The 27,376-nt window shown below is 49.6% G+C and overlaps 1 protein-coding gene across 1 annotated transcript; it reads right to left on the bottom strand.

Annotated features, from left to right (window-relative positions):
• On the bottom strand, window positions 1-27,036 carry LFNG (LFNG O-fucosylpeptide 3-beta-N-acetylglucosaminyltransferase). Its single transcript, XM_088147976.1, has 8 exons — window positions 26,451-27,036; window positions 9,499-9,547; window positions 8,431-8,530; window positions 7,159-7,312; window positions 6,824-6,909; window positions 5,659-5,824; window positions 4,446-4,531; window positions 1-3,482 (listed from the first exon to the last, which is right to left on the bottom strand). The coding sequence occupies exons 1-8, from the start codon at window positions 26,892-26,894 to the stop codon at window positions 3,416-3,418; spliced, it is 1,152 nt and encodes a 383-aa protein (XP_088004102.1). The 5' UTR covers window positions 26,895-27,036; the 3' UTR covers window positions 1-3,415.
• Window positions 27,037-27,376: the final 340 nt, after the last annotated feature.

The following is a 27,376-nucleotide window of genomic DNA, read 5'->3' as shown; positions in this document are numbered from 1 at the left end:
TTAGCCAACAAATTCCTTTATTGAAAGCACAGAGAAGACACCAGCCACAGGCACTCCATGGCAGTGATCAGGTTTAATTCCCTGAGAACATTAATCCTTATTATTTCCCCCCACCTCCATTTTTTCTTTTCTTTTAATATATATATATATTTATAGAGAGACACACACACACACGCACGCGCACACACACTCACACACACACACAACTTTACAGAAAGCAAAAGAACTCTATGACATCCCAGATACTGGGATTTATAAATTACAAATAAGTGACAGCTACGTAAGACTTTTTCCATTTTTCGTTCTTTAAACAGACCAGAAAAAAGTTGTTTCTCTTTTTTTTTGCTGATCCACAGGAAAAAAAAAAATCACTTTTAAACCCACCATTGACAAAATTACACGGGACTCAATTTTTAACAAAAAGGCACAGTAAATAACACTGTCGCAATAAAATATTTACAAACACTACCCAGTATGGGCCTTTTTTTTTGTTTTTTTTGTTTTGTTTTCATTTGCAACAGAAGCTTTCAGCTCTCATTCTCTGCCTGGAGTCTAGGAAGAAAAGGCTATATGGTATTTTGCAGAAGAGTTCAATTCAGCTCCCGTGGTTGTGCAGGTTCAAATGACAGCCTTCGATCACCCACTGCAGAAAACGCTGCAGCCGAATAGCCCTGACCCACAAGCAGAGATGTTGCAGCGAAGGGAGACAGTGAATCAACACCATGTCCAACTTACAAGAGAAATACAAGGATGCCTCATCGCTTCCAACGTCTCTATAGTCCATTTAAATTAATAAAAATGTTTTCATTCATACCAACAACAGGATGTTGAGTCTGGATGTTGCTGCAAAAACATGTCAATTTTACAGACCCTGATTTAACAGACTTTGGATATAACAGACAATATCTGAATTTGGGTGGATTCAGCAAACAATAGATTGCTCTCCTGTTTAGTAAATCAATTCGGACCACCTGCATACATTTTTTTGTAAAATACATGTGACACAGACATGAACATCATGTAACATTTACAGACATTATGTAGAGTTGGGTTTAATGAACATTTGGCTTTAATGGACACTGGTTCCTCCCAATTGGTCCATAAAATTAAAGACTTACTTACAGTAAGTAAAATTAAATATTACTTAAATTACTTACTTAAATATTTGTTTAGTTGGGGCCCTGTGTGATGGGCCACAATTTTGTGCTTTTCTGGGAACCAATCCCATTCAACATGGTGGAACTTCCTCCTGAGTAAACTCCACAGAGGATTGCTATTATATATATTTAGTATAATCAAAATAATTGCATTTTCAAAGGGTCTAAAATTCTGAATATACATAAGCTTCAGTTGTCATTCTTATAAACCAGTGTTTCTCAACCTTGGCCACTTGAAGATGGGTGGATTTCCAACACCCAGAATTCTCCAGCCAGCCATGCTGGCTGGGGAATTCTGGGCATTGAAGTCCACCCATCTTCAAGTGGCCAAGGTTGAGAAACACTGTTATAGTCACTTGTGCAGCAAGACAGAACTACAACTGCAGACAGCAGCTTACAACACCCATTAAATGAGCGTTTGGAAAAATTAAGATTGGAATCGAGGATTTCTGGAGCTGTAGCCGAGTCATCTGCAATCAGCTTTGTGGATAAACTTGGGACTGCCTATTGATTTAACTCTGCCTCATTGCCTTCCATAATTCTGGACTTACGTGCAGTTTGTAATCCTTTGCCTGTTTACTCGTAAGAAGGCCCACCACATTCAGTAAAGACATCAGGTCAGGGTGAAAAACATTAGTAGCTCCTTGCCAAAAACTCTTTTATCGCTTCAACGAATCTCCCTTCAGTGCAACTGCAAAAGGCGAGTGTCCGAGAGACCAGCTCTAAATGTATTTAGGAAAAGCCACCTCTCAGAGGGAAATCTATACATATTATGGGGAGAGAGGAACATTCCCAAAACAAACCAACAAAAAAAGTTTAAAAAAAATACGCACACAGAAAACAAACAGAAGTCTGTTTAGTATGTAAACCTTCATCTGAAAAATTATCCGGAGCCCGAAAAAGCAGGAAGGAATGAGCAGGAAAAAAATAGGCCTGGGTTGGATTTAGGAATGCAAAATAGGAAGAAAGACGGTTTGTGGCCCCAAGTAGCTTTCGTTCAAGTGGGTGTCCTCTAGCTACGTTAGATTTCCACTCCAATAGTTCCCAGCCAGGAAGATGGTTGGAATTGGAGCACGATAGCACCAAAGGACCCCAGCTGAAAAAGACCAGATTTTGGTCAGGGGGGGTAAAAATCTGCAAAATGGCGGCACAGCTTTGATCACAACGCTACGCCCACCATGTTGCAGATTTTGATACCCCAGACAGCCCTGGCCAGACCACTACACAACCAGGCTAAGCATTAGCCCAGTGTTTCTCAACCTTGGCCACTTGAAGAGGGGTGGACTTCAACTCCCAGAATTCCCCAGCCAGCCATGCTGGCTGGGGAATTCTGGGAGTTGAAGTCCACCCCTCTTCAAGTGGCCAAGGTTGAGAAACACTGCATTAGCCATTTCTCTGACACCACCGGTTATAATGGGTGCAATTCAATACCAGCTTAGCATCTCCCACGATGCATGATTTAAAAGTGCTTAAGATATGGCTGGGTTGCACCCTTCAGCGGTTCTGGCTTTTCTCGGGAACACTGCTCGTAAAAATTGGACGGAATGGAAGAAAGTACCCCTTAAAATATTTGGGGAAAAGGAAGAGCTTTTCTGCAAGAATCCTGCAGAGTTGTATTCAGACATGCCCGGGTGGCGGACAGAGAAGTTCCTTGCACAATACAAAACCAGCCCTACGCCTTTGCAAAGGAGGGGAGGGCTGGGGGCAAAATTATTCCTGCATTAGGGAGCGTCTAAAATATTTATACCCTGTCTGTTTAGAGCAGTGTTTCTCAGTCTTGGCGATTTTAAGACGTGTGGACTTCAACTCCCAGAATTCCCCAGCCAGAATTCTGGGAGTTGAAGTCCACACATCTTAATGTTCCCCAATGTGCTGGCTGGGGAATTCTGGGAGTTGAAGTCCACACTTCTTAAGGTTCCCCAACGTGTTGGCTGGGGAATTCTGGGAGTTGAAGTCCACATGTCTTAAGGTTCCCCAACGTGTTGGCTGGGGAATTCTGGGAGTTGAAGTCCACACGTCTTAAAGTCACCAAGACTGAGCAACACTGGCTTCGAGACAGTTATGGGATGGACAGCGAACACAAGACCACACAGCAGCCTGTGGAAACACACATACGCTGTGAATTAACCCCAGTAATTAGGAGCTCGTCGCTTCACAGCAAACAAAAGACGCGCACGCACACACAATAACAATACAGGTCCCACAAGCTCTTCGGATACCGGGGAACCGGGGACGAGGTTAAGGGGACGTCCAGCCTTTCAGTAAACGACGTTCAAAGGACACCAAGGCGTATCCGGATACAGCAAGCAATGAATGGAGCGAAACCTGGAAAATAAAAAGGGGGGGTTCGAGGTTACCGTCAAGACAGCCAGATCACCATCAGTGTACAATTTGTGAGCTAAAGGCTTCCTCGGGGGAAAGGTCCCCGTGAAAGTTGGGATCCTCTTCTTGCAACCGTGCGCAAAAGAATAGCTCAGTGGATCAGGTTTGCTGGAATATCTGCTAAGTTTTCCCTGACGTCCCTCATCTCAGCTTTTATTTTATTGACTGAGTTTTCTTCGGGCAAAGGCCTTCATAAAGTGTGTAAAACTGGGTTTGATTCCAGAAATATTATAGGGCCGTGCAATTGTCACAAGAATCTGCGCTGCTTATATCATGTTTCTGTGATGACCGTTGGGTCTAGCTTTGCCTCCATGGAGCACAAAGATAGAGGACTTCCTTCCTCCCCTGTTTACAACAACCCCGTGAGGTACCCTTAAGTCCCTTCCAAATATAAGTATTTAGCAAGGAGGAGATGCACGGGAGGAGCCTTAGAAGAAATATTCCATGCAAACTGCCTCTGCAGAAATGGGGTCTGGTCTGAAAAGTCCACAGATATCTAAGCAATTTTTCTTTTAATCTTCAGACCTATTGAGTTCGATGGATGGGCAAATGTATGCGGGTTCCCAACAGTGTAAGGCTGCACAATGAAATCTCTCTATCTGGAAATAAATCCTCTGAACTCTAAGAAAATAGGTATAGGACTGCAAAGGTTAGGGGTGGAACTATTGTTAACTTGTGGTTCTGTCATCCTGACTCCTTTCCTTTACTACTTACAGTGTAAAACAGTGTTTCTCAACCTTGGCCGCTTGAAGAGGGGTGGACTTCAACTCCCAGAATTCCCCAGCCAGCCATGCTGGCTGGGGAATTCTGGGAGTTGAAGTCCACCCCTCTTCAAGCGGCCAAGGTTGAGAAACACTGGCGTAAAATGTCAACTAACTCCAGATGACATAGAGACGTGGTTCTCACCTGGAAGGATCCTCCTCCACTGAGAAAGCCCCCTTCATATGGATGGAGTTCCTCTTGTTTTCAAACATTCCATAACTCAAGGTTACCTTGGGAGAGGGAAAAAAATGCAGGGTTGACCTACACATGCAGGAAAGAGATGCTCCTTCCTGTCATTCAAGGACAGGCAATTCTCCCCCAATGGCTGCCGAGGTGAGTTTCTCCCATCACAAAACATCAATTGATCAGAACATTATTTTTGGGGGGGGGGGAGGTCCCCTGGCCAGCTTTGTAGCCTTCCCCCCAGGATTTTTTCAGCTGGAGCTGGGCTGTGCTTTGACTCAGATTCCCAAACTCTGATTTGCAATGCAGAGGTTGAATGAAGGTCTTTCAAGCAGGTCCGTTTCCTTGGACTGACGGACTGATTGATTGATTGATTGATATCTATGGTGACCCAACATCCTTTATGATAAAGGACAGTCCTTTATTTCGGAAAGCTGTCCTTTAGATTAATTTAATTATTTATTTTCTTGGCGTCACTCTTGACTTTTCCTTTGTAAAGCAAAGTTATAAATATAAATATAAATATAAATATAAATATAAATATAAATTAATTCTGATGAACCTCTTTCAGGTTTGTCCCTTTTTCAGGTTAGTCCTTTCTTCTATTCCAAGAAAATAGGGTCACCGTATTTACGCCACCACCCATCTCACAAATGTGACTCTGGGCGGCTTACATAAAAATAGATAAAAAACTAAATAAAATACATACAATATTAAAAAAACAAGACACCAGCAGCCAGAATCATAAAACAACCATGAACCCAGCCAGGAGGTGGGCTTTGTCACACACCGGGGGCCCCAGGCTCAGGCACAAAAGCAAGTTTTCAAGGCCTCGTGGAAGGCCATCAGCATCGGGGCTAATCTGGCCTCCAACAGCCCTTCTGTCCATCATCCCTACTTCCCTTCATCTTTCCTGGCCCCACTGCAAGCCAACCTCAGCCGTTTCTTTTTGAAGGACCTGTCAGGTAGGGAACCAAATGGGTGGATATCCAGGAGGGCATGTAGTGCCATAAGCCAATGGCCCCAGCCGCGCAACTGAAGCATGAAATGCCCATCAAAAGGGGTGGGGCTTCAATCGTGCAGTTGTGGCAGCCATCTTCACTTTTTGGACTCTCACGGATGCCCCGGACCCAAAGTCAGGGACTGGGGGACTTATGTTCTTTATCATTTTTACCTGATTGTGGATCTCAGATTTGGGCACTTGATGGAGGTTCTCGAGATGGGAGTGGAAGAGATTACTTCGGATAAGTTTCACCCCCAGGACAGATTCTATGATGTACCCAATGGTGCAGTCATCAGGGAGTCGAATCTTCTCTGCAGTGCTCATGAAGTGCCCACCGCTGGAGAGACAGGGGTCAAGAGTTGGGGTGGAGGGAGATAGAACAGGCAAGGGTCTTGTTACTCCATCTGTTACCAATTTCAAAACGCAAAAAGGATTAAAATCCGACATGAAAAGCCCTAAAGTTTATATACATGGGTGGGTCTGTGTGTGCAAACACACACAATTGATTCATGTGTTCTAGATCAGTACCCCCGACTGACACTCAGATGATGGATTTATGGATCGTATTAAACCATGATTTGCTTAAGCATGGTTTAAATAAGTCATAACTGGGTCTCCAATATGCTAAATCCAGAGCATAGGACAATCTGGAAATTAGAGGAGGCACTAGCTAAAATTTTGTGTTTTTGTATGTGTGGACTTCAACTCCCAGAATTCCCCAGCCAGCATGGCTGGCTGGGGAATTCTGGGAGCTGGAGTCCACGTATCTCAAAGTTGCTATGGTTACGAAACATTGCTTTAAGAAATGGTCCTCTGCATCAAAGATATTAAAAAGTAGCCTATAGATACCATGAAGTTTGATCCGTGACTTGCCTATCCTTGTCCTAGATTACAAACAAGAATGTATTTGATCTACATCCTTCAAGGCTCTGTATTTCATGACTGCAGTTCACCAATCAACTCTGGTTTGAAAACCTCAGCTTTTTAGCTTTTACATGAACAGGTTAAACATGGCTAGGCCGATAAAAAAGTTCAAAAGCCAGGAAAAAGGCAGTAAGCAGGGTTGGTCTTCTGGCCTCTGCCCAGTATTTCTTCTAAGTTTTCCTTGAGTTAGAGGCAGTCTTTGACTTGGAAACACATGCACTCTTCCAAGCACAGAGCACTGGAGAGAACCTAACAACACTGGAAGAGCAAGGAGAAAAAGTCACAGTGCACAGCTCACCCATCACCAGCACTGAGACGTGTCAGCCATGGTTGGTGTGTGAACCTTGCTTACTTTTATCCTCCAGTTTGCACATTGCGGGAACTAAACACTCTACAAAGTAAGGTCTCATACCTGGCCCAGGGGGTCATCTTCAGTGCCAGACCACGACTGATGCAGAAACCAGCACCACCGGTGGCAAACCAGAAGTGGACCGGATGCTGTGGGATGAGAAGAATCAAGAGATGAAGTCAGAGGTCCTTCTTTGACACAGAAGAATACATGGAGCCAAAGCTTTGGCCACCACCCCAGAAATAGTTGGGATACAGGGAGAGAATTCCATCCATTATTTAAAAAGCAAGTCTTCTCCAAGTAACAAATGCCTCCTTGGAACCAGGAGAATCGGAAGATGCACATGGACAGTCCTGAATGTTCACCATCAAGTCGCCTCGTTCTCCCTGGTGGCTTACCATCTTGTTCTCGCTGATTCTCTCAGTGGCCTGGATAGGCCTGTCCAGGCTGGGTTTTCCAATGTAGATATCCTGCGTGTGAGTATAACTCGAGAGCAATTTGACCAGCATCCGTACATTCACATAATTATCATCGTCCACATGGCAAAACCACCTAATGCATGAATGAAAACAAGACTGGATTAGGTCCGGAACAAGGGAAGTCAAGATACTTAGATCACTGATCCTTGATCCATCGGGAAACCAACCCAATGCAAGCACCATTGATTTTAACTGAACCTCAGTGTGCAGGATCACCATGTTCACACCAAACAAGAAAGCCTTGATGTTCACCCAGCAGTAGCCGTCAGTTGTATGTCCTGACTCAGCTGAGTCATCATCGTCTTTTTTTTAACTTAGCAAGCTGTGTCGGCTCAATGTTAACCATAGTTTAGCAATTGGGCAAATCCAGACGTTTATTGTTTAATAAACCATGATTCAACAAAACATGGTTTAGTGTGTCATGCAAACCCTGACAATGGAGAGGGCTTTCTAAAGCAAAACAGCTTCCCTACAACACTACAAGTGACGGGAAGGAAATAGCCCAGTGCCAGATTTTCTACAACTTTCATGAGCCAATCAGTTAAAAAGAAAACTTAGATCAGTCTAAAGTAGCAAGACTTCAGAGCTTTTATTGGTTATTTTTAATGATACTCAGTTTTGTTTATTATCCTGGATTTCTGGTCAATGACCACAATAAAGTTTAAAGTTTATAAAGCAGGTTATTTTCAATGGGTGAACGCTGCTTTCCATTCAGGTCACTGGAAAACCAGTCTATTAAATGCAAGAAAACCTGAGGTCCCCTATCATTCTCAGGAGAACAATTTGCAGATTAATTGGGGAATCCTCATTAAAGCCAGACCTTGCCTTATGCTAAATCAGGTCATTGCTTTATTCACCCCAATATTCAAAGAGGCAACCGGTTGCTCTCCAGATGTTTGGGGCAGTTTCCAGAAGACCCAGTCAGGATGGCTGGGGCCAGAAGTTATGGAACATTTGGCCTACAACATCTGGAGTAAACCTGCTTTGGTCCTACATCCTCCCTGTAACAATACGAGGAGGAAAACAAAGGAGAAGAAGCCGTTCCTCCATGTAAGTGAAAAGAGCATGGATGAAGAAGACATTCTACATCTGAGCTATTTTCCCTTCCAAAAGAAGGGAATCCAGATCCTATGGCTTTCCAAACCACTGCTTTGAAACTCCCTCCCCAACCGCCCACTTCTCTGCTCTTACTTTCGCCCAGATTCAATGAACTTGTCATATTCCACTGCCATCTTGCAGGATAAGGCTTGGCGGCTGTGAGCAGCCGAACAGTTGGTGTTGATGACGTTTCCTGAAGGGAGACAAGAAAGATAGTCAACCGCAAGGTGGCAAGAGTCTTATTAAAAATGAAGTTACTAAATATGAATTCCAAAACCCACAACATGAGAAGGACCTTTATTAGGCCCAGCAAAGTGGATACTTGTTCAAAGGTTTTGCATACCCTTTGATGACCTTATGGTTCGTCCTCATAAAGATGATGCCCAACGATGGATTTTCCCCCTTATGGACCCATTTGGCTCCTTGGGGGGCGGGGGGAAATGACATTCTCCAATATCTTACATCTATTAGTCCATCTTGAGCAGCAACTCTTAGGTTACTGCTTAAGTTCTCACCAGAGATATGATCCAGCCTTGTAACCAAGAACCTCATCCCTGGATTAGGATCCTACAAATCACTTTGAGTTATAGCCCTTTCTCATATTGGGTTACTGAGCTTAGTGAAAGCTTGAAGTAATTCCCTGAATGTTTCCTCCACAGCCCAAACAGACTGCATGTCACCTTCTGCAGACGTTCAAATGTCAGCAGAGAAAAAATGAGATGCATTCTCCAGTCCGTCTGGTTGATCAAATGGATGTTCCTTTGTTCCCAGCCTTAACCCAGCCAGTGTTAACTCAGAAAGGAAAATGTGGGAGGTATAACGGCAAACTGGATCTTTCCAGCCCCCTCTTAACAGGGGGAGAAGTCCTTGTCCTGCTATTCAGGCCCCCTCTCCTCACCATTTGCCACCTGCTACCCTTTTGGGTGCCTGAAGAGGAATCAATTCAGGGCATGAATAGAGCACATTAGCATCAGAAGAATAGGAGCGTCTGAACTAGCCTTGGAGGAGGGAGCTCTCATTAAACACTCACTGAGTAAGTATTCACCTTCCCCCCCCCCTTGGGAAAGTCAATCATCACATTCCCTGGGAATCCCACCATAAGGGTCCTCCAGGAAAAGCAGCAACTCCAACACCTGCCAAATAGGAAATCCATCAACTCACCGATCTTCTGCTTGAGTTCTTTGTCCTCCCCATCCGTGAAGATGTAGGTCTAAAAAGGAAGAGAGAAACCCAAAATAAGGAAGGATAAAAACGTTATTTAGGAACGTCCCGCCCCAAACCATTTCAGCAAACACGTTACCCACAGTTACCGATCTAGATGGCATATTCAAATCCCATGCAAATTTCACCACTCGGGGATGATTTTCATAAAGGCATTTGTGAAACATTCCCGTTTCAATCAGGATTTGCGGTTTAGAGCGTGGTGCAAACCCAACCCTGGGTTCTTTGTAACTATTTGCTGTTACAATGGCACACTTTGCCAAGTTTTTATTTCTTCTGTTGCATTTTTGCCCCTTTTTTGCAATAGCACTTTTTAATTTTCTTCTTCTTCTTCTTGAGAGCGGATTATTATTTTTGTGTTTCGGTTTTCTTTTCTTCTTTTTTGTCATTAATTAAAAAGCCATACAAAATGGATTAAAAAAAAAAAAAAGGGGGCTCCTCCGTAAACGCCCGGTTATTAAGCCAACTACTTTCGTGCATCATAAGCGTTCAATCACATGACTGAGTTTGCTGCATTTCAGGGCATTTTCAGGGCATCCTGAGATCTCAAGCCTTTTTAAAAGGCAAATGTTCACATGAGAACTTTCCTAAAAAAAAGAAATCAAACCAGCCCGGAGCAAAGGCTTCATTTGCATCGCAAGCAGATTATTGATTAAGCGTTTCAAAAGCGTGGGAAGGACAGGTGAGAAGCGAATACGTGGGCGCCTTCGCCATGTCTTGCTCACCTGTCCATCTGTCGCCTTTGAGATGGCGCATTCATCAGTTTGCATTAACTGGGGCGTTCTGCACACCTGCCGTGGTCCTTGGCTCCCCAACCCTCCCAGGTCTGCCCGTTCCCACCTTCTGGATCGCCCCAAGCCGGGTGGCATCTGAACTCTGGCACAAACTTCATCGTGCAGGGGCTGCTGACGCTGGTCCTCGTCCCCCACCCCCTGGGCTCGATCGATAACAGCGGCAACGGAACCCCTCCTGCCGGTAAGCGGTTCACCCCTAACGGCCACCTGAACACAAGCCAAGACGGGCGAAGGCCGCCCCGCCCTCCCACCTCCACCACCTGCCTGGACGCACTTTCTTATTGACAGAAGGAGTTCCTGGCATCTGCTGCCTGTCTGGGAGAGGCTGGCAGGGCAGGGGGTGGGTGGGGGGGGGGTGATTGTTCAGGATCTGGCTGGGAAAGAAGAGAGGATGGCCATGCAAAACCAAGACAGGGAGGGAAGAAAGAAGGGGGAAAAGGAGAGATAAAAGGTGGGAAGGGAAGGGAAGGGAAGGGAAGGGAAGGGAAGGGAAGGGAAGGGAAGGGAAGGGAAGGGAAGGGAAGGGAAGGGAAGGGAAGGGAGAAAATGTGGAATGCAAGCTATCACTCTTTCCAACTTGGATCATGGTGTTCTCCCCCCCCACCCCCCACCCCCATTCCATTAAAAAAATGTGTCCGCCATGGAAGCAAAGGGCTTTTGAACAATAGCCTTGCGGCCAACTTAATGCAAGGAGGGAGGGCTGAAACTTGCTCTCAATTAGCATACAGCTGGATTGGTTAACCAGAGGGAGGCTAGAGATGTTTTGGAAGGGTGTCTACAGCCAAAACTTGGTTTAATCACAAGGACAAAGAGAAGAAAACAGGGGAGATTCATAGAGTAGGAAAACAAAGGAACAGATTCCCCCCCCTCCTCCTCCTCCCCATCCTAGCCTTTTGAAGCAGCCCCTCAATGCCTGTCAAGACTTTGGCCCGGTAGATTCAGAGGTCAACCTCCGACCCCCCCCCCCGACCCTGATGATTTTTAATGTCTCTTTCAAAAAAAAAGAAGTTTAAAAAAAAAAAAAAAATGATGTGCCAAAGAAGAAACTCACAAAAGTTTATGATCCTGCATACGGCGATACCATGCAGCGTCATCTTTAAATAAACCATTAAAACGTATTCTGCATATTTCAAGAAGCCTAGGGCAACGTCAGCAATCAGAAAGCCTTGCGCAAGGGCCGGGGAGGGACTGAGTAAGAAGAGCTCCCTTCTTTACCTCTCTGGCCACAAACCGTTGCCCGCAGATGCAGCTGATGTGCGTTTGCTTGATCCGTGGCGTCTTACTATCTTATTGGGTATTAATAAAATAAAACTTTTATGGAAAATGTGCACGCATGTTGATAAAGGCCTGGTCCATCATGGGCTTCGTTCTGTCTTTGCCAGGCAAGTAAGCCATGAATGGTTAGGACAGTGTTTCTCAACCTTGGCAACTTTGAGAGGTGTGGACTTCAACTCCCAGAATTCCCCAGCCAGCATAGCTGGCTGGGGAATTCTGGGAGTTGAAGTCCACACCTCTCAAAGTTGCCAAGGTTGAGAAACACTGGATTAGGATGAGACCTCAGCAAAGAGCTACTTGTCCTGGGCTACAAAACTCTAGATAGCAAGAAAACTCCTTGGGCCCCCTTGTAGTCATTTTGTACTAAATCCAGTAGACCTACTCAACGGTCAAAGCATCTTCCTGATTATTTCTGGCCAAGCCTGCATCTATCTTGGGGTTTCTCAAAGCAACGAGGCTTCAGGAAAATGGAGGAGCAGGACTCCACTCAAATCGTGACCTGTCTGCAGAAAGAGAAAGGCCAGATTCTGCTGGAAGCCCGTTAGTGGGAATTTCATAAAAAGAAGGAAAGGAAAGGGGAAAATTAAAAAAACACCATATTTACTGGGTTAGATCAGGCCTGCTGTCGCTAGCAACTATGCACCCAAAAATAGCCCTTTGCTCATCCACTGCCTGCTAAAAATAGCCCAAAAGGAGACCGTTATTTTTATTGTATTAATACCCAGGCTGCTTATCCAGAAGATGGCAGGGATCAAGCTAACGCCTCTCCTCGGAAGCAGGAGAAGCCCAGCTCAGCCCTTCCCACAGGAAGAGACCCTGGCTTTGCAAGAGGCGTCCAGAAAGCCGGGCCTCCCCGCCCGTCTCCCTGCTGCAGGAAAGGCCTGGCCTGCTCTGCTCGCAATCCTTGCCATCACCACAGCCCTGCCTGCCTCCTACCAGCCCCCACTCCCCCCCATTACCTCCCTGCTTTCCTGGAGCTCTGCAAAAGCCCATCCTGGAAATTCAATTACAATACCCTGCTCCCTCGTCTTCCCCCCACCCCAACACACCGACTCTTCTGTGTCTCACTACACGTGCACAGAGGGGAGGCCATGCGAACAAAGGGGGAAGGGGACAGGTAAACTCCCCCCTCCCATTCCAGCTGTCCCAAACAGGTTTTGCAAACGAGCAGCTCCATCAAGTTGAGCTTGGCTGCGGATGCTCTCTTTGGAAAATGTTTGTGCACCAACCCAGTTTAGCCAACAGCTCTGGGGAATTGCTGGGTGGTATCCCATCCAGATACTGCCATTTCCTGCTAGGGCTTCCCAGTCGTACACTCGTGAAATTAAGAGGGGTACGAGTATTTCCAGCAACGGAGCATAGGGCCATCTTTCTTTTACCCTTTACTTTGCGAAACATCTAGAAGAAGGTGGGCTGCAAGAGGCCCAACTACGGTTCCAACATGCATCTTTATGTGATCTGGAGTTTTCTCACATTGTACAAATAAAACTTGCTGGATGAGACCATCGACAGGCAATTTGGCTTCAATTCACTGGTTTCATCGCAAAAGATGGATCTTTAAGGAGGGTTCACACAATATAATAACCCCAGATAATAAGCCACAGTGGCTGTGTCTGCATATGCTACACCCCTAACCCATGCTGGCTGGGGAATTCTGGGAACTGAAGTCCATACATGCTGGCTGGGGAATTCTGGGAGATGAAGTCCACCCATCTTAAAGTTGCCAAGGTTGAGGAACACTGCTCTGGAAACATCTGGAAAGTGCTCCCTGGCTTCCTTTTTGCTACAAATTTCAGTCTTACCGAATTAACCTGTTTGGGAATTCACAAAATACCCTGGACCATTCTCAGTGAAAGATCTGTGCAACACCCCAAGATACTTCCCCCACCCTGCTCATCGACCCTCTTTTAGCCTGGCATCGTCGACTGAAGGAAGCCCTCTCCAACGTTTGGATGTACAATAACCCTAAAATACAAAGTAGCTCAAATAAGGGAACTTCCTAGAAACTTCTCTTTCTGAGGACATGCCAGGCAGCGGCGGCGGTGGTAAAGCCCAAAGCACTTCTCTGCCTGCGTGCAAAGTCCATCTTTGGTCAGCAGACCATCCAGCTTCTGAAGATGGTCCAGCAGAGGCCCCACCAAGCAGAGGCTGCTTCGTCGCCTTTGAAGCAGGGAGACTTGAATCTCAGCCTCCCGCTGAGCTTTGCTCCATGCCAGACGCGGCAACGTCCAGACCACGTTGCCACGCTGCTTCCTTGTCTCTGCCAAGCGAGGGGAGGGGAAAAGACAGTTTCTCTCCCTGGCTTTCCTCTGCAGCCCGCATTGTCCACGGATCCCAGCCTGGGGGATACACAGGAAACTTCATTGTTTCTAAAGGCTACCGTTGAAAGAAACACAGGATGCATCAAGTCCCGGAGAACAATAGCAGAGTCCCATCAGAAAACGGTCGCGCAGGACAAGCCAGCTCTCCCCGTGTCCGTGCTTTAGGAGTGGGGGTTCAGGGAGGCCCCAGAGCAGGCCAGGAGCTGGCTCTTCAGTGGGCAAGGCCCCGCCGGTGCCCGTTCGTCAGTTAAAAGGAGCGCTTCTCCCTCTGCCCTAGTTTCTCGGTGCTTTTCTGACTCATTTCCCCTTCCTGCCGAAAGAAAGGGGCCGAGCTGCCAGCAGCAAATTCAAAAAGAAACTTTTTCCGAGTTGCTGGTTCGGGCCACCCTACCAAGGAACCCCTGGACGGGTCCTGGGAGGCTGCCACTGTGGCACAGTCGAAAGAGCCATTTGCAGAAATGTCTCGGGGAAATGGCATCAAAGGCAAAGGTCACAAGCTTGCCCTGGCACCCAGCAGCACACACAAATAAATAAATAAGTAATTCTCCTCCGGCGGACCTTTGCACTAACTGCAATCTTACTTTAAGGACCTGCAATAAAGGTTGGTCGTGCAATTCACCTCCAGACCTCTTTTTCCTCAGAACTTGCACTGCACGATGCCAGGATCCTTGGGCATCGGTGCCACGGGCCTCCCCTTCAGCAAGTTCCTATTTTCTCCCGCTGGCTCCCTTTGGTTGCCTTGTTAAGCCTGGGCGATTCTCCCCAATCTGGGGTCTTCCAGATGTGCTGGCTTATAACCTCCCTGGGGCCTGCACAGGACTACATTTGCCACCCTCATCTCTCTTACGGGGCTGCTGGGATGACAGGAAAGAAATCATCCACTCTCTTCACTTGCTCTCTGGAGCTCTTTGGAAGAAGGGAGGGGCACAGCAGAAACGGACAGGACAGGGAAATATCTGTCCCTTTCACGTTTCTCCACGAGAGAGAAATATCATTACATCACATCACTTATGGCTGAACCACCTCTGTTTCCTCTATATTCCTTCCAAAAAAAGAAAGAGCGGGGGGGGGATATCTCAGATAGCCAATTTGGCCTGTGCGACCCAGCCGGTTTCCATTTCTTCCAAGTCTCTCGTTCTTCCAAGGAGCTTCAGCCAGCGAAGGTGGAGGGAGGAATATCTCTTTTTCGTAATCACAACGCCCCTGCAAGGGAGGGGAGGGCAGCTCATTTAGCCCATAATTTGAAAAGCTAATCGCTACCATTGCAGTGGCACCTGCTCTGGTGCCCACAGGCCAACGTTCACAATTTGTATCAGAAGTACTAAAGTTCCTGGGCAGGAAAATCAAATTCTGCTTCCAACGAGCCTGACTTAAGGGCATGCAGCCAAATGAGCAAACAGACAGCAAAGGTATACAAGCATCTCTCTGGGTGTGCATGCGCGTGCACCACAAGCATGCTTGGTTTTGCACACTTGCTCTCCAACCCCAAAAATAGTTTGCGTCTAGGAGAACAGGAAACCCCTTCCCAGAAGGGCTGCGGCGGACAAAAGCTTGGGCCTTTGAATAAAATCTGAGAAGAGGTTACCAGGCTGCTCCTGATTTGACCGAAGAAAAACAGATCCAGTTCTGAAGTCTGCACCCCTGCAGGGCTGGTCTTCTGGGGCATTCTCCCCCTTCCAAGTAAAACTCTCAAAACTAGCCACCAAGAAACGTAGATCACAAACAGCTCCCAACAGATCTCCTTGCAAAGAGACTAAACATCTGCATTTTGAAATCCCTGCCTGCCATAGGCCCTGGGGAGGAGGAGATGGGTTGGGCTGGATCCTCCCGGCTCCTTCGGCTGTCTCTTGCCAGGTACGGAGAGGTGCTTCCGCCAAAGGAGAAAAACACGGTCCCAGCCTCCCAGCTCAGTCTTTCCAGGCTGTTCCAAAGAGTGGCTGTTTACTAAAACATTGAATCTGAACCCAGCCCTTGTGTACAACACAAGCCTACTGCTGACGCCCATGGGGAGAGCAATAAATTACAATTTGGCCCCTGCAAGGCTTGGAAAAGCATTGAAACCCACCCAGGTCACCAGTATTGCTACCGTTTGGGGCTACTGCCTGGCCATGTCATGCTCCAGATCGGCCCCTCCGGGACTTGTTCCCCGGGCTAGGATGCAGCTTGAAGGGAGTGACCCCTTGGCCATGTGCCGTGCAGGAGGGGCACCTCGCCCAGAAATTTTGAAGGGGCCCGACTTGGAAAGACCGCAGCCTGGCGTGGATCCGCCACCAAGCCTCTCCCCCAGCAGGCTGCACCCGATGCGGAGTCATTGCCCATCCTGGGTGGGCAATTTGGTGCAGGATCAGCCCAGCGTGACTGACTGTTGGAACAGGAAGGACAATCCAGCTGTGCTCCAGCCAAAGCAGCCCCCTTCCCAACCCCCTTCCCGGGGCCGTGCTGCACAAAACGAAGCCCGTGCACAGATTTGGGGACACAAAGAGGTAAAGAAACACAAATGTTTGGGTCAGATTCCCCCCGCACCACCCAGGAAAAAGGATGCCCTGGAGTGCCTGGATGCTGGATGGCAATCCCAGCTGCTCACCCTGACAGCTGTTGCAAGGGGTTGGGGTTCTACTCAGGGTTTCCCCAGCACGAGGCCAGCCCTCGACCCCTTGGCCCACGGGCCCACTCGGGGAGCTGGGGAAAGAGCTGGTGGGAATGCATCCCTGAGGCTCTGCTCGTAACCCCTCCCCATTTCAGCGGCCCCGGATGCTGCTCAGAAACATCCCCCCCCAAATCGTCCCGCACCCTGGCAAGCCCCAGAACTGCCGGGAGCAATCGGGGGCCCTCCTGCAAACTCTTGGCAGACAGAAGAACGCGGGGGGTGGGACTCTGGCTCTCCAGAGCCGTGCCGAAGTGGCCAGAACCAGATCGCGGCGCTGCCAACGCAGGCCTCCGGGGCGGGCTGAGCGCAGGGCCCTCCACCTGTGTTTGGAGTATAAACAGTAAACCAAGCCGTGTTTGCACTGTACACAGAAGCCACCGGGGTTTTACAGGGGGCGGGGACAGACCGCGGCACGCACCCCAGCCAGCATTTCTGCTCCAGGGCAGAGATTCTCGCCAAGGTGCGGAGCAATTTGGAAGCTGCAGCGGTGCTGGAATGTGCTGTCCTGAACACAGCGCATTCCTTGCCCCAAAGAGGAAGAGAAAACAAAGGCGCAGCAAGAAAGGAGACTCGACGCCCTGAAAATAAGAACACCGGGCCGATCTGCCACGATGGAGCCGTGCAAGCAGGGCGGCATGCGTAGGCATGTTTGCAGCCCCATGCCACGTGTGAACGGGCCCAGGCTCCGGCCCTGAAAAAATAGCCACTGTGGTGTAGCCATTCAAGCTTCTAGTCCTCATGTTTCTGAAGACCGCTCCAGCCCCGGAGAGGGGCTGCAGCTTCGGGACCAGAAGACTGGAAGGAGTTTCACACCTTGCAAGTCTAACTTTGTGATCAGTTGGAGCAGCCTAACCTGTGGGTGTGTTTGCACCCCCATGCGACACGTGAATGAGCCCAGGCTCCGGCCCTGAGAAAATAGCCACTGCAGTGTAGCCATTCGGAGCTCAAGCTTCTAGTCCTCATGTTTCTGAAGACCGCTCCAGCCCCAGAGAGGGGCCGCAGCTTCGGGAGCAGAAGACTGGAAGGAGTTTCACTCTCCTGGAGCTATTCAAGAAATCCAGATTAAAGCTCTTTCTTTACTATATTTTTACGTTCTCTTTCGTCTCTCCTTTTTCCTTGCCCTTTTTACTCCTCCTTTCTATTCTCTTTTCTTTCTTTAAGTGTAGTTTGGATTAGGCTTTATAGAATGGTTATCAAGAATTTTAATTGTAAGAGTAAAGTCTAATCCAAACTAAACTTAAAGAAAGAGAATAGAAAGAAGGAGTAAAAAGGGCAAGGACAAAAAAAATAGGATTAAAGCAACCCATTGCTCAGCTGTTAGGCAAACCCAAGCCCCAGAACCTCTTAATGCTGGGGAATTCTGGGAGTTGAAGTCCACCCATCATAAAGTTGCCAAGGTTGAGGAACACTGTCTTAATGGGTCTTCAAACCCAACCTGCCCCCTCCCATCCCATTTGGCCAGGCTGATGTTTTAAGGGCAGAATGCACGATTTAAGGAGAGCCACGCTGAGCCCGTGCAGAACCCTTTTGGCCTTGCACGGCTTTTCCCTGCTGCAAAAGCTGGGGATGGAGTCCGACTGGTCCTTGCAGTCAGGAATACTGCTCACCTACTTCACAGGGGTGTTGGGAGGATTCAAATGGAAGAACTGTTTCGGAGACCCTAAGCAGCTTGGAAGAAAATGGGGCAGATTTAAAAATCAAGATGAGGCTGTCCAGGGCTGCTGGGTTCAGTGGCTACTGGCCATTGTCCACCTGAGGGACCTGAGATGGCTCCATTGCCGAGGGGGACATTTTTATTCTCCCTGGTTTTTTATGGTATTTATTGATGTGGTTTTTTAATATTTTTTTCTGTTGTTTTTATATTTGTCTTTTTATCTGATTGTTGTACGCCGCCCAGAGTCGCTTTGATGAGATGGGGGGCTATATCAATTTTAATAATAATAATAATAATAATAATAATAATAATAATAATAATGATGATGCTGCTGCTGCTGCTGCTGCTGTTGATGTGCACAAACGGGAAACCAAGATGGCCTGTTTGTAGGCGCTTTAAGGAGCAAACTGACTTACCAAGGATGTAGGTGGGGTAATTTGTTTAGTTTGATCTTTTTTCAAGAAAAAAGAAACACGGTGCCCATTTCACTTGGATGCTCTTAGAAGAGGTCCATCCAAAAGAAATGTTTTTGAATCTTTTAAACCTGATGAAGCCAAAACATCATAATGGGGAGTTTGGCAACCGGTGACAATGCCAGATCATTTTAGGGAAAGCTAAGCCTTTGCTGTGAAAACACCAGGCTACCCGCCTCCCTGGTACCGCAAGGGAAGAATTTCCTCACTTTCTGTCCAAATGCCAAGAGGAGGAACATTTTCTTGTGTGATCCTGTTAGGGCAAAGCTTTCACCGCATCAGGAATTTGGCAGATGAACCTCCTGCCACTCTTCTGGTCCCCTGGTTGCAATCTCTGGCTCGCCATGATTTTAAGCTCTGAATTAACTGTCAGAACTCGCTTTTGAAAGGAGGAGGAGGAAGGAAATCATCTTCCTCTCCTGTGAGACAGGGGAGGAAACGGAAGGGAAGGGTCTTCAAACCGACTCAACCTTTATCTTTGAACAGATCAGAAAGACATATGGAAAGAAGAGATACGACAAGAAGGAGGTTGAAATGAGGGTGTTACATATTTCAGCTGTGCAAGATCTTCCACTGCAGGAAACAGAGGGGGTGGTGGATAAGGAAGGAGAGATTCACCCAGTGCAAATGGTTTGGGGTAACCTGACCTACCCAGTCCCACTTTGATCATCGTTCTAACCATTCCCATTTTTTACAAACAAAGTGCACCCATAATTCTCAACCAGCAGGTCCATTGGTTGTGCTGGTTGAGCATATGGGAGATGAAGTCCAACAGGCGCAGATGGCAGCTGCTCTGGGAAGACAGCAATATCCTGGCAATCGGGGGCCACAGGGTTGTCCAGATGACACCCATGAAGTTCCATCTGGTTTTTGCACACTATCCATGACAATAATTCAGCCTGGACCTTCCTTTCCCTCCTACTGTTTCAGTCTGATGGTGCTTTCAGGTCCTACCAGACCTTCTCACAACACTTTGCTTCTCTGATCTGAGCAACTCCACCCACAGAACCATCCAGCTCCCTCAGCCAATGTCAGGCAAGCTTCTCTGTGAGGTCACAGCAACTCAGCCTATCACTGTTAACCCCTTCACCAGATATATAGAGTGGACAGATGTGCAAACTACAAGAAGGATTTGACTCTTCATGGGTCCAGACACCTTAACTCATTTAAGAATACCTAATTTCCTTTAACACAAAGCCTGTGCTCAGCCATTTGAGCTGGAGAGAGAACTTCAACCTTCTCCTATATGGGGCGCTGAACCTCAAAGATGATGGCAGTTTGTTTCCCCGAAGAAAACCTGTTTACCCACAATGGGTATTTAGGGTGGACTGGATTCTAATCAAAGCTGTTGTAAGAATGCCAAACCTGCCAAGAGGTTTTACCCAAGTCCTTTCAGGTAATGACATCGTGTGACTTCTGGCCTCTCCCAACCCTGGAGAAGATTACGTTATGAGCAATACTTTTTCTGCATTGTTTCCCCTTCTCACCATTGAGATTTTGGCCCAGGAAGAATGAATTCAAAGGATAATCCTCTTGCAGACTCCTCTTGGAAGCCCGTGATTTTAGGGTCTGTTTTTATATCCTTACTCTCCTCCTCCTCAGCCTGACTTTTCTAAATGGCACAGAATTAAAGTTCTAAAATGCAAATGCCAGTACCGCCCCCCCCCCCAAAAAAGAACAGGAGATGATCTGAATGCAACCTGGAATAAAAACGAAAAAACCCTGAGGGGTTGGGGTGGAGACCCCAATGTTCCTAACCTACCATTTTAGAGTCCCAAGATGCCCTAAATGTACAGATGATCGGCAATAGTTCTTGGGAGGAGAAGAGAAACTTTTGTCAACTAGGCCAAAGATTTGGGGAAGTCTGTCCTTGGCCGCTTGCTGATTTGTGGTTTGCAAAACTGCTCAGAGCAGAAACGTCTGCTACAGCTCGGGCTACGACCACAGGAAGGAAGAACGCGCCGGGGTTGTACTTCTTGAATAACTGTTGCAAAGCGCTCAGAGCAACCGAAAGGGGAAGATCAGCTTAAAAGCTTAAACAGGAAAGGCTGAGAGGGGCAGGCAGGGAACCGTGCCGTGCGCGCAGGGAGCACAAAACGCCTCTAACGTTTCTCCTGCACACCTTGGCAAACGTCTTTTCCCACATAGCAAACGAAAAATAGGCTTTGACCATTATTAATCTCTGCAACTCCTTGTAACCTACATCGTGCACATCTTTCTTTAATGCCTAACGTATTCGTGTGCCAAGGAAGGAAAGTCTTGCTAACTTCACCCATTTCTCCATTCAACCCCCAAACACACACTCATCGACCCACCCAAACACCAGCCTTAGTTCCCACAAACACGAACTGTTTTCTTCTAAACAGCACCATCTTGCAATTCAGGCTAGAAGGGAGTCCTGGGGAAACTGACAGGTTTTCTGATGCTGGTTAGCTTCCCCAGAAAGCAAGAAGGATCAGAGAGAGGCTCGATTCACACGTTATGCTACACCGTTTTCTTTGGTCATGGGTTGTAGAAGAAGCTACAGGGACTTGGGTCGCCACAATCCAAGCTTCAGAAAGGCTCATTATAGTTGGCTAATCCAAAGCAAATGAGGCATGGGACGGGTTAGCGATGTGCAGTCCAGGTAGCAAACCGTGTTCACCAATAGAGCAGGCAATTTAATATTTAACAGCCAAGTAAGGATGACTCTTGTTCGGCAGCAATGTGGGCATGAACGGAAGAGGAGGAAGGACTGATTTAAAAGGTCAGAAAGCCAGTGGGGATTTCAAGGTAGGTGATACTTGTCACAGATGACGGTTCCTCAGGAATTTCCACCCAGCTTTAAAGCTCCTGAAAATCTCAGGGTCTCAGTCTGAAAATGCAGAAAAAGAGGAAGACCAGAGGGAGACCTAAGAAAGGGAAGCCCAACCCAGCTCAAAGCCACAAGTCCTTCTCCAAAGCTCAACCACTGGCCCTTTGCAAAATCCAGCAGACTTCAAGAGTTTCAATCCTATTGGGCAATCTTTGGATCGGCTGAATATGGCGTGTGCCTACGTTGCCCAGCCAAAAAAACAACAGCACTTCTGCTTCCCCTAAATCAACCACATGCTGTGCAAAGTTCAGATGTTCTTAACCCATAGATTTGGGGACCAATAAAGATTGGCCTGCAATGTTTCAACTTTCATCCCCCAATGCTGAGAGACACATCTCGACCTGTTCCGCTACAGGAGTGCTTCTCAACCTTGGCAGCTTGAAGATGGGTGGACTTCAACTCCCAGAATTCCCCAGCCAGCAAGGCTGGCTGGGGAATTCTGGGAGTTGAAGTCCACCCATCTTCAAGCTGCCAAGGTTGAGAAGCACGGTGCTAGAGGGTATATCAAAACAAGGAGTGGGGAAGCAAACATACTTTATGGGGTTATGGAAGTTTTATGATCCTCAAATGCCTTCCCCATAGAATGTTTCCAATCAAGGCGCACGATCAAGGCGCACTGATTGCTCTTGAAGATCACCAACGGGCACGTGTGTAAGCCAAGCGACTTGAAATCCATACAGCGTGCCCAACCCTGGCACACCAACCCTGCACTTCCTGGCTCCTCCTTTTCAAGAAAGTGGCACCTTTCCCCTCAGTTTCTTTTTTATGCTCCAAAGTAACAAGGGACAAAGCTCAACAAGTTAACACCTTGGAGGATATCAGCATGGGGAGGGGGGTGATTTTCATGCTGGTCCAGCTAGCAATGCGTTGAGGGGGATCTCCCCTCAGGATGAAGGAGGCATCTTCAGGACGAGAGGATAAATGCTGTGGGGTTGCATGGTTAAGCCACAGCTGGAAAAGCCCTCAAACAAGGGTGCAAAAGGGTTTAACCACCCTCCCCTGCTTGCCCCCCAAGAGAGATTTCCAGAAGCGAGATTTTGCTCCTCTGCCGGCCCGTCTCTCTCCAAGATGCTCCCAGCCTCTCCTCCCTGCTTCCTCCAGCCCCTCATCTCAATGCAACCTGACCTGGATACTGCGAGCTCCAGCTCGCCCCCCCAACATCCCCCCCACCCCGGCGTTCCCACGGCAAAAGTACCACACAAGCGGCAGCCGTGGAGTCTTTCCTCGGCCCCCAAGAGAAAAGAGGCTTTGTTAACTTGCCTAGGGAGACAGCGTGAGAGCTGAGCCGCCAAGCTCTGGGAAGCCGAAAGGACAAACGAGGTGGAACAACCCCCCCCCCCAGAAAGGCAGAATCTCTGGGAAAAAAGGGGAGCCTTTCCTAAGATTGAGTGGATGGAAGGGACGGGGCATCTCCTCCCTCCCAGAGTCTGAGCAGCCGAAGGTCTCGGCGTGCAATCAAAATCCAGCGTTTTAACCGAGAATCGTCTGCAGCAAAAGGAAACTTTTCCGAGGTCCACCGATCCGAGGGGGTGTGGGATGGATCTAAACCAAACCCCTTTGGCCAGGGGAGGGACCAAAAACATCTCCAAGCTGGCCTCCTCTAGGTGTGCCAGACTACCATTCTCAACCTCTCCCACCCTCATGGGAACTGTAGTCCTACCCCTCTGTGGGGCCACAAAAGGCCCACTTCGAAGAGCACGATGCCTATCATGGCAGTAGTGACCTCCCAGGCCTCCCGAGGCCCAGAAAAATTATTTGGCAAGCTCCACCGATCAGGTAAAACTGTTTGTTGCCTCTATCCAAGTTTCCCAGGTGAGCATCCCAAAATAAGAGGAAAAGTGACATCAACTAGAGAGGCTGAGCTTTTCATATGAACACCACCTTCTGCATCATGGTCCAATCGTTCAGTGCTGGAAACAACAGCACAGCCCCATTGGTTACTCAGCACATCTGGAGGCTAAGGGTGTGGAAGACAGACCTCCCTGGACACTGGGTGAGAGAAAGGACCCTCCTTTACCCCCCCCCTTCCTGCCACCATCACCTTCAATACAGAGTTGCACCTTGTGCCAAGCCCCTGTTTGCCATAACTACTGGAAGTCAAACTTCGCATCCCGAAAACTTGCCATGGCTGTAGAGGGTCACCCAACCCACGTGTGGCTTGGAGGAGGGGAAGGTCAACCAGCCTGGGGCTGGACCACCGCGGGATGGAGGCCTCTTTGGTTCAACCCCACACTTGATCAGTGGACAGCAGGAAGAGACGGTGGAGCACTGGGCCAAAACTGTTTCCTCCTCCTTGCGAGGTTGCAAGCGGCGAAAAGCCCCGAGCATCTTTAGGGATGGGGCCGAGGGAAGGTAAATCAAGAGGACGCTTGGAGGCACCCTCCCTCCCTTCTCCATCCTTTTTTCTTTTTCTTTGAAATGAAAGAAAGACCTTCTAGTTTCTCATCCGACAAGCTCAGTCTGGCGATCTAAAGGCCATTTCATGGTCCCCAGCCCGGTCCCCTTGAGGAGAAAGGAGAGGAGGGGGCCAGGAGGAATAAACAGCCATCTCTGACAAAGGCCGCAATTCTGAATTCTCGTGGCTGGGATCCCAAAGTAACCTGGTCGAGGAACGGTTTTAAACAATTCCTTAAGAGCCCAGGCCACAGAGGGGAGGGGAACCTGCCATTCCCAACTCTACTTCTTGTTTCTCTACATGTTATCGGTTCAGCTTTTGGAGAAATGCTTTTATGCTGGTTCCCCTACCCCAGGGAAACTAGCCGTTCTCTTTTGAACGTTAGTCTGCTTATAGGCACGGGGACCGTATTTTCTTGGAAAAAATAAAGGACAAACTTGAGAAAGGGGCAACTCTGAAAGAGGTTCGTGACGATTAAAAAAAACAAACCGTTTACGTTTATTGCTTTGCTTTACGAAGGACAACTCAAGAGCCTAACCAAGCAAAACTTTACAGAAAGGCATATTCTCATGAAGGACAGCTTTCTATGATAAAGGACATATGGCCACTGTACTTATAGGTCATGTTTGCTAAACAGCGGGGAGAGGACTTCCTCTGCGTTTCATCTTATAAATCTCTTTGAAACCCCTTCGAAATGGTTGCAATTCCCTATAACTGCGATTAGCAGAAGTGGAGTGAAACACTGAGCCTTTTTATCAGAGCTGGCAACCGTCCCCGAATTTCAGCTGATTCAGATCCATGGTACAGGCCAAGCGATTTAACCTGGACAGCGCAAACCGCCTGAGCTCTACCACACCTGCACGCAGGTGTTTGCGTGTGCCCCATGACAGACTCACCGCTCACCTTGTTGAACCCAGGGCAGGTTCCCCAAACACACCCAGAATTAATGTGGTTGGCTTCGTTTAGGGTCATGTGTTGCATGAACCTAAACAACCACAGTTGATGTTCTAAATCTTAGCAAAACAACAATAGCTCAGTCCGAGATGGGAACGTGGTTTAAGGTCGAAAGAAAGACCAGTCTGGGATTAGCATTCACCCTTCTGTGGAGCCAGAGCCTTGCAGGCACTGAGGTCATCACAGTCATCATGACATCATCCACCAAGGATGCCAGTAGGGCACATGACATCACTCCCCCCCCATACCCATGCTTTCCATTCGGACCATCCGTTCATTGCTGCAGAAAGATGGAGATGTCCGTCAGAGAAAGTTAAAAAAGTCAAGATGGCAGCTGGAATGGCGCAATTGAAACTCTGCCTGTTTTTTAAGGGCATCGCCATAGGATGACTACCTAGACTGAACTCTTCCTCAAACCAGATGTAAACAACCTTCACTGGTTTAATCACAACCTTTTGTGCCTTTCTTTGGGGCCACAAATGAGATGCAGTTAGTTTTCTACCACTTAAAAGCTCCAGTACTTGCAGACCACATTGCCACACGAATACCTACATCTAAACCAGCTTTCCTCCATCTGCTACCGGCCAAGTAAGTTGGACTACAAGGCCCAGAATGGCTCGCTTGGAATCGGGGGGTGGGGGAACATAACGCTACACACCGTTCTGGCGCCCAGGAGCAGGGCCGGGCCTCTGATACCAGCTCGGGCAACCCCCTCCCGTTGCCCTGGGAATGCATTTAAAGGCAGCACCGGCGGCATTCACACAACCGGCGTAACCTGGTTCCTGAATTCAGGCGGAGTTCCCGCAATCACGGCTTTGGGTCAGCCACTCCAGAGAGCCCCTAAGTGAAGTGAGCGCGTGCTGGGCCGCCGTGCCCATGCTCCGCTCAGCCTCGACTTCACCTGGGTAAGGGCGTCCTGCCAACAGAGCCGGCGGGGGCGCCCCCTCCTCCCTTGCCGGGGAGCCCCTCAGCCCCCCAGGAGCCCGGCGTCGGATTCCAGCGGCCAGGGGGGCTTTCCACGAGAGCTCCGGCCGTGCCCGCAGCGCAGCCCCGGCGGGGCCCGGCTGCAGCCCCCGCCTCCCGCCGCGCCGAGGGGAAGGAGAGCGGCGGGAGGCGGCAGGCAGCAGGCAGGCAGGCAGGCAGCGCGGGCCGGAGCGTGCCTCCTCACTTTCCAGCCCGGGGGGCAGAGGCGGGGCAGGCGGGATCAAGGGCCCGCGCCTGCCCCGGCTCGCCCGCCCGCCCGCCCGCTCCCTTGGCACGGCGGCCCCGCGCGGCAGCCTCGCTCCCTGCCCCGCCGCCGCAGGCACCCGCGCTTTCGGCAGCACGAGCGCCGGCCCGCAGCGCCCAGCGCCCGGGCAGAGGGCCTCGCCTGCCCCGGGCAAGGGCACCCCTGAGGACGTCCAGAGCGCCGAACCTTCCGGCGGCTGGGGCAGGGCGGCAGGGAGGGCGCGAGGGGCCGGGAAGGGGCGGCCGTCCCGCGGGCGGAGGGGGAAGCGGGCAGCCTCTCCCGGCGGACCCCGCTCACCATCTCCTTGTTGCGGGAGATCCAGGTGTCCAGCAGCAGCTCCAGCCGCGCCTTGTGGAACTTCTTGGTGGTCTTGACGGCGATGAAAACGTCCCGCGGCGAAATCTCCTCCCGGGCGGGCGGGCGGGGCGGCTGCCCCCCCGCGGGGCCGCCGCTGCCCCCGCCGCCGGCGTCCCGCTTGCCGCGGCTGAGCCGGCCGAAGTAGCCGCTGAAGGAGCGGACCTCCTCGCGGGCGCCCGGCCCCGCCGTCTGCCCGCTCCGCAGGCGCCGCAGCAAGCCCTGCGCGCCGGGCCGCTGGAGCGGCTGGAGCAGGAGGCCGCCGCCGCCGCCGCCCCCCAGACTGAGTCCCTGGCCCCGGGGCTGGTCCACCATCAGCACCAGGAAGCAGGTCAGCATCGAGCCCACCAGCGAGAAGAGCAGCCTCCTCCCGCAGCTCTTCAGCATCGCGTCGGCGGCGCGGAGACGCTCGCCCTGCGCTCCAGCCAGAGGACCGGGACCGCTCGCCCTCCTCCTCTTCCTCCTCCTCGCTGCCGCTGCCGCCGCTGCCGCCGCCGCCGCCGCCGCCGCCCTCGGCCGGACCCGCGTCCTTCCCCGCTCCGCCCGGCTTTAAAACCTCCCTCCACGCCCGCCCCCCGCCGGCCCAGGCGGGCAGGGACCGCCAGCAGGGGCGGGGGCTGCCCCCGCCCCGCCCACAGATGAAAGGAGAAGGGCGGGCTCGGGGCGGGCAGCAGCCGTGGGGCGGGGCCTGGGGTGCGGGCTGCCGCGGGTCTCCCACGTGGCTTCGCTCCGGGGGGCGGGAGGTGCGAACCGGGCCGTCAAAGCGGAGAGGGCGGGGGGGAGGGGGGGTCTTCGTTGTCTTTCTCCCCAGGAAGGAAAACAACGGAGCGCGACTTGGTGCGCAAATGCAAGCGGAGGCCGGGGGCCAA

Source organism: Python bivittatus, unplaced genomic scaffold (assembly GCF_059951505.1).
Source record: "Python bivittatus isolate LINGU-HERP-01145 unplaced genomic scaffold, Pbiv_v1 ctg000560_np1212, whole genome shotgun sequence".
Classification (NCBI taxonomy): domain Eukaryota; kingdom Metazoa; phylum Chordata; class Lepidosauria; order Squamata; family Pythonidae; genus Python; species Python bivittatus.
Note: the sequence above shows the minus strand (reverse complement) of the source record. Positions and strands in the feature narration are given on the sequence as shown.

Coding starts and splice junctions, on each gene's coding strand:
- LFNG (XM_088147976.1), bottom strand. CDS start 26,894: ATGCTGAAGAGCTGCGGGAGGAGGCTGCTCTTCTCGCTGGTGGGCTCG. Junction 4,532..5,658: donor AATCTGAGATCCACAATCAG/GTAAAAATGATA, acceptor CCCTCTCCCAAG/GTAACCTTGAGTTATGGAAT. Junction 3,483..4,445: donor GTGGAGGAGGATCCTTCCAG/GTGAGAACCACG, acceptor TTTATTTTCCAG/GTTTCGCTCCATTCATTGCT.